The 12273-nt window shown below is 49.9% G+C and overlaps 1 protein-coding gene across 1 annotated transcript in view; it reads left to right on the top strand.

Moving 5' to 3' along the window:
* The window catches only part of LOC133256659 (myelin and lymphocyte protein), a 24930-nt gene continuing 12657 nt past the window's right edge, over nucleotides 1-12273 (top strand). Inside the window, exon 1 of the mRNA XM_061431466.1 lies at nucleotides 1-278. Coding sequence (XP_061287450.1) covers nucleotides 186-278 — 93 coding nt within the window. The 5' untranslated portion in view covers nucleotides 1-185. The remainder of the gene's footprint in view (nucleotides 279-12273) is intronic.

The raw sequence follows: 12273 nt of genomic DNA on the forward strand, positions 1-12273 counted from the left end.
TTCGGGCGGGGACCGGGCGGCGGCGGCGGCCGGGGCTCCTCCCTCTTCGGCCAGGGCGCCCCCGCTCTTAACCCGCGCGCGGGGGCGCCCGGGCCACTGGGCTCCGCCGAGCAAGAGAGCGGTCAGCGCAGAGTCAGAGCTGCGCTCGTCCCGTCCGGTTCCGAGGTCGTCGCCAGCCCGCCAGCATGGCCCCCTCAGCGGCGTCGGGCGTCAGCAGCCTGCCTAGCGGTTTCGCTGTCTTCACCACCTTCCCGGACCTGCTCTTCATCTTTGAATTTGTGAGTGGCTGGCGCGCCTGGCGCCGGCGCCGGCGCCGGGAAAGGCAGGTCGGGATGGGTCATGGAGCGCGCTCTCCTCTGCCGCAAGCCGCGAGGGTCCCTGAGCCTCTGGTAGCCGCAGGAGGAAAGGCTCTCCCCAACCCCCACCCCGTGATGCTACTTTGGCCCCTTCTAGCCCACGATAAACCGTCTCCGAGATTTGGGTGGAAAAACCAAACTCGCAACACGGATCAAATGTCGTAAGCTGGCCCGGGTCCATTGGGAGCGCACCGGGTCCAAAGCTGCGCTCCCAACCTGCTTCCCATGGGCTTACTGGCGATCGGCGTCCCTGTAGATGCACCCGGCTCTCCCCAGGGTTGGGATTTTGTTTTAAAATTTAAAAATCAGCAAAAGACACCTGCATATTACCAAGCGAAGGGTGGAGATGGGGTTAATGTCATAGGAGGAGCCGAATCTGGGTTATTTTCCCTTGAACGTTTCTGGTGAGTGAAGGAATTGGCCACCACTTTGATCTGGAAATACAACAGGCTGTGACTGCTCTGCCACAGTTATTGTGCTCATTGTGGAGGCTGGGGGAAGGAAGAGGGACCTGAAAGCTGGGCCAGGACTTGGCTGACCTTGAGCATCCAAGGACTTCTGCACCTGCTGTTGGTCCCTCCTTACACCGGAGCCCCAACCAGAGGCTGTGGGAAAGCGCTTCCTCCTCAGGGCTCCTGGAAAGTGCTCTCTGTGGGGACGCTTCAAACCATCCTCAGCCTAAACTCCCCAGGGTCCCAGGCCCTCACCTGGGAAGGGGCGGGCTGTATTTCTTTCCTGGGTGTGGTTCCATGAGCCAGGAGACTCCTGTCCCTGCATCCCCACCGCAGTAGTGGCTGCCTTGAGAGTCAGCTGGTAAAGAAAACATCCAACCTGTTCAAAAATGGACCTCAGCTTCTTACCTCCTGCTCGGTTGGGGAAGGCATGAACACCAAACCCAGCAGGTTCTGTTGCCCATGCAGGGTAGAGGGGGAGCACCCATGGGGGAGAGGGCTGAAGGGGTCAAGGTTGCCTGGTGGCACCATATCACTGAAATTGAGCCCGAACCTGCGTGTATACAGAGTAACTTTAAATCCTGGTGCTAGCCAGAATGCAGGAAGGGACTAGAAGCTCTAGACACCTCTAAGCTCAGCCACACCATTTATAGGTGGGGACACTCAGTCCCAAAGTGGAAGGGGTTTGCATTCACTGGAAAATTCCTTCCCCAAACGGCTCGTCTCTGTGCTTCTATTCAGCACTTAGCCTGAAAATGAGCATGTATAGTAAGCAATAGGTCGTTCCTTCAGAGGCTACTGTATTTACAGCGACAGAATTTGGTGATTGTAAGTGATGAAGGCTAAAGGTGAGGTGTGTGATGGGGCAGAAAGATTTGTAAGCCACAGAAGGAGTTGCTAGTATCTCTTGAGTTGCCCTAATGAGTTGTTTACTCTGCCTTTGTAGCTGTTTGGGGAGCATTATAACAGGAGGCATCAGAAAATGCGTTGAGAATTCCTCGGTGGTCCAGTGGTTAAGAATTCGCCCTTCTACTGCCAGGGGCCAGGGTTCAATCCCTCATCGGGGAACTAAGACGCCACAAGCCAAACAGCATGGGTAAATAAATAAATTTTTAAAAAATGTGTTCATTGGGCTTCACACAAAAGACTCTGGCACACCTTCCTCCTCTTGCCCTGACTTGAATAGGTGAACATGCAGTATTCATAATAGTCAACCAGTGGAAACAGCCCAAGTGTCCCATCAACAGGTGAACAGATAAATGAATAGCGATATTCCATGCAGTGGAATACTACTCAACTGTAGGAAAGAATGAAGCACTGGTGCAGGTTGGTAAACCTGAAAACACTACGCTAAGTAAAAGAGCCAGATACAGTAGGTCACATGGCATTTGGTTCCACTTACGTGAAATGTCCAGAATGGGTAGATCTCTAGAGACAGAGCACAGATTGGTGGTTTGCCAGGGGCTGAGAGGAGAGAGAAATGGGGAGCAACTTAATGGGTGTGGAGTTTCCTTTGGGGGTGATGAAAATGCTTTGAAGTTAGATAGAGGTGGTGAGTGCACGTCGTGAAGGTATTAAATGCTATTGAACAGGTCAGTTTTAAATGGTTAGTCTTCTGTTGTGCCAACTTCGTTTTCACTTTTTAAAAATTGAAAACTGTTTCAAAAATGACAGAAAAGTATACATACTTTAATAGGCGTTCATGTAACTATCACTCAACTTTGTTATACCTTAATATTTTTCCTTATTTACTCTCAGTAGTAAGGAAATAGAGCTTTCAGATGTCATCTAAGCCACCTGGATATTTTGCTATTATCTTACTCTCTTCCCTTCAGCCTCAGGACCACCCCTGGGCTGAACATGTGTTCAATGTTAGACTTTTACTGCACCCCTAACTATTTATGATTACACCTGTGTGGTTTCATATTTTCCCGCTTTATAAAAAGGATGGTACACATCCTTCTTCAACACGGGTTTCATACAACCTTGTTCTGAGGTTTATACACACTGACACTCTTTATTTGGTCTTTTATTGATGGACATTTGGGCAATTTCCAAATGTGATACAGCAGATGGCACTGCCAAAGAACATTCTTGTGTTTGCTCCTGTACTTTGGGGAATTTCTTTCAAGAGCACAAAGAGATTTGACTCACTGGGTCATAGGGATCGCACGCCCTCATTTTCCCAGTGTTAGCACACTGATGTCCAAAATGGTTACTCCAGTTCATAAGTGGGATTACCAGGAAGCTGATGGAGCTTAATTAAGCTCAGGACCCCTTCTTTCTCAGGCCCCTTCCAAGACTCTGGCTGACTTCGCGTTCCTTTAGAAAGAAGGTCTCCATACTGTATAACCCTCCTGACTCCCACCAGCAGCTTATGAAAGTCCCCATTGTGCTTCATCTTGCCTCACTTGGTAGAGTCAGACTTTGTAATTTTCTGCTAGTCCAATGGGTGTGAAAGGCTTGATTATTTTTTAAATCTGTGGCCCAGCAAGTTGTTGATTACTCACAGTCCATTTTCTCATGCTTGACCTCCCAGTAGCCTGGGAGGTGCCGCAGTCAAACTTTCTGCCTCCAGGTCTGCAGGGTGGACCTCTGCTGAGCTCCCCAAGACCAGGAAACTGCCCAGGAGCAGGGAAGGGTGGTAGCTTGGGTGGAGCAAGGCAGCTCTTCCCTAGGCCTGCACCCCTACCCTTGGGCTCCTGACCTCTGAAGGCTGTGGCAGACCCTGTCTCCATAAGCACCCCAGAGCCACCAAGGCCCTGCTGCTGCAGCAGGCAGTGGGTCACAGGTGTACACCCCCCTCCAGGCGCAGGCAGAATGTCAAATGTCCCCCTCCCCCAACAGCTCCCAGGGCTGTGCTCTGGCCTGTTCCCCCTCACCCACCCGAGAGAATTTTTCCTTTTGGAGCCAAGGCTCTGGTTTCCCTTCCCCCGCCCGCCACCGCCCTCGCCTAAGCCAGGGACTTCATGACACTGTTCAGAAAACAGGATGTTAACATAGGATGCTTTTGTCTCAAGCTCCAGCCAGGGTCCCCAAAGGAAACTTCTTTCACAAAGTGTTGAGAGGGACACCTCCCTTTCAAAACTTTTGGAGGGGTTGCCTGAGAACAGGTTATGTAATAATCTTTAACCCAACTCCCTTCTCCCCAGCCTGCTAGAGGCAGCGCCGCTGACAGCATGGCCAGGACGTTGAGAGAGAACTTTTGTTTGGAGAGTGTGCTGGGGATGCCATCCACTTCTCCAGGCACGCTGCTGCCCCCCACCCCCGCCTGCACACCTCAGGAGCCCGAGGGATCAGAGAAGGTCAAGTGATGAGGGGCAAAGCCTGTAGTGTGCAGTTTTAGGGGGTGAAGATGGGGAACCACCTGGAATCGTTGGCTGTGTCAACGCTTACAGTGAACTGAACATGTGCTATGCTTGTGCTTCGTCGCTCAGTCATGTTGACTCTTTGCTACCCCACGGACTGTAGCCCGCCAAGTTCCTCTGTCCATGGGATTCTCCAGGCAAGAATACTGGAGTGGGTTGCCATGCTCTTCTCCAGGGGATCTTCCCAACCTAGGGATCAAACCCAGGTCTCCCGCATTGCAGGGAAGCCTGAACATAGTAGTTATTAATACTAAAGTGAGACTTGCAGGGGCCCAAAGTGACTGGGGGCTTTTTATTATTTGACGGTGACCAGAAAAGTCCTTGGACCTCCCTGGTAGCTCAGCTGTTAAAGAATCCACCTGCAATGCAGGAGACCCCCGTTTTATCCCTGGGTCAGGAAGATCCCCTGGAGAAGGGATAGGCTACCCACTCCAGTATTCCCAGGCTCCTTGATGACTCAGATGGTAAAGAATCCACCTGCAATGCAGGAGACCTGAGTTCGATCCCTGGGTTGGGAAGATCCCCTGGAGGAGGGCATGGCAACCTACTCCAGTGTTCTTGCCTGGAGAATCCCCGTGGACAGAGGAGCCTAATGGGCTACAGTCCATAGGGTCTCAAACAGTTGGACATGACTGAGCGACTAAGCACAGCAGAGAAAAGTCCTGGCACTTACCCTAGAGCTTCACCTGTCTGGGGAAAGGCAGAACCACAGAATGGGAACTAGACAGTGGGGGTGGGGTGGGGCCAGGATAAGAAAGCAGTTTTCTAATGGGAGGTCGGCATTCTGGCTCCACGGGGAAGGCAGCCTGGAGACCCCTAGGGGATGAGAGCTGTAGAATCCCAGAAACCTAGAGTTTCTAGAGCTGGGGGAAAAACAGGCTCAGAGAGGGGAGGCACTCGCTTGGGAACTCCATCTCCAGGATGGGCCTCCTTGCAGTGACAGCAGGTCCTGAATTCGCCCCAACACCCATGACAAACTTTTGCCTACAGGAAATGGGATCATTCTGCCCACCTGGCAGCCCTGGGTGAGGCCTGGTTCCCTCTTCTCCCCTAGCTCCCCCAGAGGGTGAAGGGACAGTTCGGAGATCTTGGGGAGCCCACACCCACCAAGGCCTTGTTGCTACAAACACCCTGGAGGCTCTGAGCCGCTAGCTCCTGGGCAGGTCCAAGAGTCTGCACGTGATGCCACCGCCTGGCCCCCAGTGACCCAGCTGGGTCTGGAGTGGTCCTTGGGAGGCCAGTCTACACCCTGAATGTTTAAGGGGGGACAGTGAAAGGCTTGGGCGGGGAGCCAGGCGCCCTGAGGTTCCCCTGGGTTCCTGGCAAGCACCTCTCCTCCAGTCACCAGAGAGTGGGGGCCGGCCCTGCTGGCCAGTGCTGGCAGCCTGGCTTCCCCGACTGTGCCCTCCGACTCCCCGCCCCGAGTCTCCGATGTCGCAGGCCCCTCCCTGCAGCTGTTAAGGGCACAGCTGGGTTTTTACCTTTCTTCTTCTCTAAAGGGAGGGGAGGTGGAAGTCTCTCAGGGGGTTGTCCTTGGAGCTGAGGTACACTTGACTTTTCAAGTTTTTCAAGAACAGGAAGGCTACTTTGATCAGGAAACAGTGACTTTGAGCTGTTTTCTGGAAAATGCTAAGCGTGAAGATGCACTTAGCTCCCGGATCTGTGCGTTCATGTGTCATCACGACCAAGCCGCCTTGAAAAAGATTACTTTTTAAGTTTTCCATAAGTCACCCCCAAGTCAACACTGATGGGGCCCCTTTCTCTGTCTGAGAGCTGTCAGAAGAGACGAGGCAGGTTCCAGATGCCCCTGCAAAGGCACATCTCACACTCAGGGTTAGGCTGGCTATTTGTACCCACAACCTCCATGCCCCCCACCCCCTCCCCCTCCGGCTGCCAGAGAGCATGGAGGAGGGTCACACTGCCTGCCGAGGCTAGCTCTGAGCCGCTGTAGGAATGGCTTGGCTTTTTTTTTTTTTTTTAATTGAAGAACAGTTGATTTGGAGTGTTGTGCCAATCTCTACTGTACAGCAAAGTGACTCAGGTTTACACATGTATACATTCTGGTTTTATTTGTTTTAATTTGTTTATTTTTAGTTGAAGGGTAATTGCCTTACGGTATTGCAGTGGTTTCTACCGAACATCAATATGAAGCAACCATAGGTTTACATTCTGTTTTTAATATTCTTTTCCATTACGGTGTATCCCAGGTGATTGGATATAGTTCCCTGTACTCTACAGGAGATCCTTGTTGTTCATCCATTCTAAGTGCAGAGGTTTGTATCTACTAACCGCAGACTCCCAGTCCGCCCCTTGCCTTCCTCCTCTCACCTTTGGAAGCAGGTCTGATCACTGTCTGTGCATCTGTTTCTGTTTCGTAGCTGGGTTTGTTTGTACCATAGTTTAGGTTCCATGTACAAGTGATATCAGAGCTTCCCAGATGCCGCTAGTCGTAAAGAACCTGCCTGCCAATGCTGGAAACGTATGTTCGATCCCTGGGTCAGGAAGATCCCCTGGAAGAGGGCACAGCAACCCACTCCAGTATTCTTGCCTGGAGAATCCCATGGACAGAGGAGCCTGGCAGGCTATAGTCCATAGGGTGGCAAAGAGTTGGACACAACTAAAGTGACTTAGCATGCTTGAACCGACTTAGCTCACATGCACATAAGTGATATCGTATGGTATTTGTCTTTCTCTTTCTGACTTCCTTCACTTAGTATGAGATTCTCTAGTTCCATCCATGGGAGAAGGCAATGGCACCCCACTCCAGTACTCTTGCCTGGAAAATCCCATGGGCGGAGGAGCCTGGTAGGCTGCAGTCCATGGGGTCGCTAAGAGTCGGACCTGACTGAGTGACTTCACTTTCACTTTTCACTTTCATGCATTGGAGAAGGAAATGGCAACCCACTCCAGCGTTCTTGCCTGGAGAATCCCAGGGACAGGGGAGTCTGGTGGGCTGCCATCTATGGGGTCGCACAGAGTTGGACACGACTGAAGTGACTTAGCAGCAGCAGCAGCAGCAGTTCCATCCATGCTGTTACAAATGGCATTATTTTGTGCTTTCACATAGCCGAGTAATATTCCGTTGTATATGTGTACCATGTCTTCTTTACCCAAGGGCTTTGCTCTGGACTCAGGACACATTGTCTGGGGGAAGGGCTGGTATGGGGACTGGGCCACCTGGGGCCGGCCTCAAGGTGGGATGGGGCCAGTCTGCACCTGGCTGGGGGCTGGCTCTTCCTGGATTCAGTGCTGAACACCAGCTTCCACCCTTCATACAAGCCTAGCTGGGCTTCCTCCTGGCTCTCACTTGTCACCTGGTCTTGGTGCTTTGGACCAGGGCCCCTGGGGTTAGGCATTGAGGAGATGCCCCAGAGGGTGCTCTTTCTGGATGCTGAGGGATGTGAGGACAGCAAGTGACGGACACCCCTGGGCCCTGAGGCACTGCCTTGAGGAGACGTGGGTCAGCTCCTCACAGCTTCCAGACTGTCCCATGGCGCATAGGGCAGGGCCCTGGTACTCTGTGCATCATGGGACTCTGACTTGCCTCCTGCATTCTGGTGGGAAGTTGTGGTTCCTGGTAGCCTCCGGGTGGGCAGTCTCTAGTGGTGTAACCAGTTCTGAGGGTAATGTAGCAGCCTTGACTCTCCGCCTCAATTCCCAGGCTCCCTGTCCCTCCCTTTTCGTTGTTGTTCGGTTGCTGAGCCATGTCCGACTCTCTGTGACCCCATGGACCGCAGCACATCAGTCCTTCCTGTCCCTCACTGTCTCCCCGAGTTTGCCCAAGTTCATGTCCATTGCATCAGTAATGCCATCCGACCATCTCATCCTCTGCCACCCTCTTCTCCTTTTGCCTTCAGTCTTTCCCAGCATCAGGGTCTTTTCCAATGAGTCCCGGTGGCCAAAGTGTTGGAGCTCATCTTCAGCATCAGTCCTTCCATGAGTATTCAGGGTTGGTTTCCCGCAGGGCTGACTGGTTTGATCTCCTTGCCGTCCCAGGGACTCTGTCCCTCCCACTATGTGATCAATATTGCACTCACACTGGGACAGAATGACCCGTGCTGAATCATTTTAATACACCAAGGTCCTAGGACCTAAAAACATCTGTAGGAACTAGAAGAAAAGCTGTCACACATCGATGGGCAGTGGGAAGAAGGGCTACACAGCCAGTCTCAGCTGACCTAAAATTCCACACTGGAGCCTTGGTTCCTATTAGAATGCCATCGGGCTAGGAGGGGAGGGGCAAGAAGAGAGGAGCAGGAAGGAGGGGGAGAAGTACCCCCTCATGCTTATAACCAGTGCCATGGAGAGAGAAGGGTACTGGGGAGGAGGAGATTTCCCTGCAACCCCCAGGAGAAGGGAATCCGGCCTGGACAGGGGCCCACAGTCCATACTCGTCCTATTAACATCAACTGCAGATCTGAACTCACAGCCTATCTCTGAATCCCAAACCTTTATCCATCTCCTCACCAACAGACTCAAGGCCCCCTGGGTCCTGGCCTCACCTTCAGATTAAAGGGACACTAGCACATGCTTTCAATGGCACCCCACTCCACTACTCTTGCCTGGAAAATCCCATGGACGGGGGAGCCTGGTGGGCTGCAGTCCATGGGGTCGCTAAGAGTCGGACACGACTGAGTGACTTCACTTTCACTTTTCACTTTCATGCAGTGGATGGCACCCACTCCAGTGTTCTTGCCTGGAGAATCCCAGGGATGGCAGAGCCTGGTGGGTTGCCCTCTATGGGGTCACACAGAGTCGGACACGACTGAAGCGACTTAGCAGCAGCAGCAGCAGCACATGCATACTTTTCATACTGTTCATGGGGTTCTCCAGGCCAGAATGCTGAAGTGGTTTGCCATTTCCTCCTCCAGTGAACCACATTCTGTCAGACCTCTCCACCATGCCCCACCCGTCTGGGGTGGCCCCACATGGCATGGCTTAGTTTCATTGAGTTATACAAGGCTGTGGTCCATGTGATTAGATTGACTAGTTTTCTGTGATTATGGCTTCAGTGTGTCTGTCCTCTATGCCCTCTCTCAGAGCCTGCTGTCTTACTTGGGTTTCTCTTACCTTGGAATTGGGGCATCTCTTCACGGCTGTTCCAGCAAAGTGCAGCCACTGCTCCTTACCTTGGATGTGGGTAGCTCCTCCTGGCCACCGCCCCTGACCTCGGACATGGGGTAGCTCCTCTCAGCCATGCTTCTGCAAGGATACTGAAAGAGGAACTCCCCAGGTCGGTAGGTGCCCAATATGCTACTGGAGATCAATGGAGAAATAATGCCAGAAAGAATGAAAGGATGGAGCCAAAGCAAAAACAATACCCAGTTGCAGATGTGACTGGTGATAGAAGCAAGGTCCAATTCTGTAAAGAGCAATATTGCATAGGAATCTGGAATGTTAGGTCCATGAATCAAGGCAAATTGGAAGCGGTCAAACAGGAGATGGCAAGAGTGAATGACGACATTCTAGGAATCAGTGAACTAAAATGGACTGGTTGGGTGAATTTAACTCAGATGACCATTATATCTACTACTGTGGGCAGGAATCCCTTAGAAGAAATGGAGTAGCCATCATGGTCAACAAAAGAGTCAAAAATGCAGTACTTGGATGCAATCTCAAAAACGACAGAATGATCTCTGTTCGTTTCCAAGGCAAACCATTCAATATTACAGTAATCCAAGTCTATGCCCTGACCAGTAACGCTGAAGAAGCTGAAGTTGAATGGTTATATGAAGACCTACAAGACCTTTTAGAACTAACACCCAAACAAGATATCCTTTTCATTATAGGGGACTGGAATGCAAAAGTAGGAAGTCAAGAAACACCTGGAGTAACAGGCAAATTTGGCCTTAGAGAACAGAATGAAGCAGGGCAAAGAATAATAGAGTTTTGCCAAGAAAATGCAGTCATCATAGCAAACACCCTCTTCCAACAACACAAGAGAAGACTCTACACATGGACATCACAAGATGGTCAACACCGAAATCAGACTGATTATATTCTTTGCAGCCAAAGATGGAGAAGCTCTATTCAATCAGCAAAAACAAGACCAGGAGCTGACTGTGGCTCAGATCATGAACTCCTTATTGCCAAATTCAGACTTAAATTGAAGAAAGTAGGGAAAACCACTAGACCATTCAGGTATGACCTAAATCAAATCCCTTATGATTATACAGTGGAAGTGAGAAATAGATTTAAGGGACTAGATCTGATAGACTGCCTGATGAACTATGGACAGAGGTTCATGACACTGTACAGGAGACAGGGATCAAGACCATCCCCATGGAAAAGAAATGCAAAAAATCAAAATGGCTGTCTGGGGAGGCCTTACAAATAGCTGTGAAAAGAAGAGAAGTGAAAAGCAAAGGAGAAAAGGAAAGATACAAGCATCTGAATGCAGAGTTCCAAAGAATAGCAAGGAAAGATAAGAAAGCCTTCCTCAGTGATCAATGCAAAGAAATAGAGGAAAACTACAGAATGGGAAAGACTAGAGATCTCTTCAAGAAAATTAGATATACCAAGGGAACATTTCATGCAAAGATGGGCTCGATAAAGGACAGAAATGGTATGGTCCTAAAAGAAGCAGAAGATATTAAGAAGAGGTGGCAAGAATACACAGAAGAACTGTACAAAAAAGATCTTCACTACCAAGATAATCACGATGGTGTGATCACTCACCTAGAGCCAGACATCCTGAAATGTGAAGGATCCTGAAATGTGAAGTCAAGTGGGCCTTTGAAAGCATCACTACGAACAAAGCTAGTGGAGGTGATGGAATTCCAGTTGAGCTATTTCAAATCCTGAAAGATGATGCTGTGAAAGTGCTGCACTCAATATGCCAGCAAATTTGGAAGACTCAGCAGTGGCCACAGGACTGGAAAAGTCAGTTTTCATTCCAATCCCAAAGAAAGGCAATGCCAAAGAATGCTCAAACTACCACACAATTGCACTCATCTCACATGCTAGAAAAGTAATGTTCAAAATTCTCCAAGCCAGGCTTCAGCAATATGTGAACCATGAACTTCCAGATTTCAAGCTGGTTTTAGAAAAGACAGAGGAACCAGAGATCAAATTGCCAACATCCGCTGGATCATCGAAAAAGCAAGAGAGTTCCAGAAAAACATCTATTTCTGCTTTACTGATTATTGAAAAGCCTTTTACTGTGTGGATCACAACAAACTGTGGAAAATTCTGAAAGAGATGGGAATACCAGATCACTTGACCTGCCTCTTGAGAAACCTATATGCAAGTCAGGAAGCAACAGTTAGAACTGGACATGGAACAACAGACTGGTTCCAAATAGGAAAAAGAGTACGTCAAGACTGTATATTGTCACCCTGTTTATTTAACTTCTATGCAGAGTACATGTTGAGAAACGCTGGGCTAGAAGAAACACAAGCTGGAATCAAGATTGCCGGGAGAAATACCAATAACCTCAGATATGCAGATGACACCACCCTTATGGCAGAAAGTGAAGAGGAATTAAAAAGCCTCTTGATGAAAGTGAAAGTGGAGAGTGAAAAAGTTGGCCTAAAGGTCAACATTCAGAAAACTAAGATCATGGCATCTGGTCCCATCACTTCATGGGAAATAGATGGGGAAATAGTGGAAACAATGTCAGACTTTATTTTGGGGGGCTCCAGAATCACTGGAGATGGTGACTGCAGCCATGAAATTAAAAGATGCTTACTCCTTGGAAAGAAAGTTATGACCAACTGAGATAGCATATTCAAAAGCAGAGACATTACTTTGCCAACAAAGGTCCGTCTAGTCAAGGCTATGGTTTTTCCTGTGGTCATGTATGGATGTGAGAGTTGGACTGTGAAGAAGGCTGAGCGCCAAAGAATTGATGCTTTTGAACTGTGGTGTTGGAGAAGACTCTTGAGAATCCCTTGGACTGCAAGGAGATCCAACCAGTCCATTCTGAAGGAGATCAGCCCTGGGATTTCTTTGGAAGGAATGAGGCTAAAGCTGAAACTCCAGTACTTTGGCCACCTCATGGGAAGAGTTGACTCATTGGAAAAGACTCTGATGCTGGGAGGGATTAAGGGCAGGAGGAGAAGAGGACGGCAGAGGATGAGATGGCTGGATGGCATC

Source organism: Bos javanicus, chromosome 11, assembly GCF_032452875.1.
Source record: "Bos javanicus breed banteng chromosome 11, ARS-OSU_banteng_1.0, whole genome shotgun sequence".
Taxonomy (NCBI): Eukaryota; Metazoa; Chordata; class Mammalia; order Artiodactyla; family Bovidae; genus Bos; species Bos javanicus.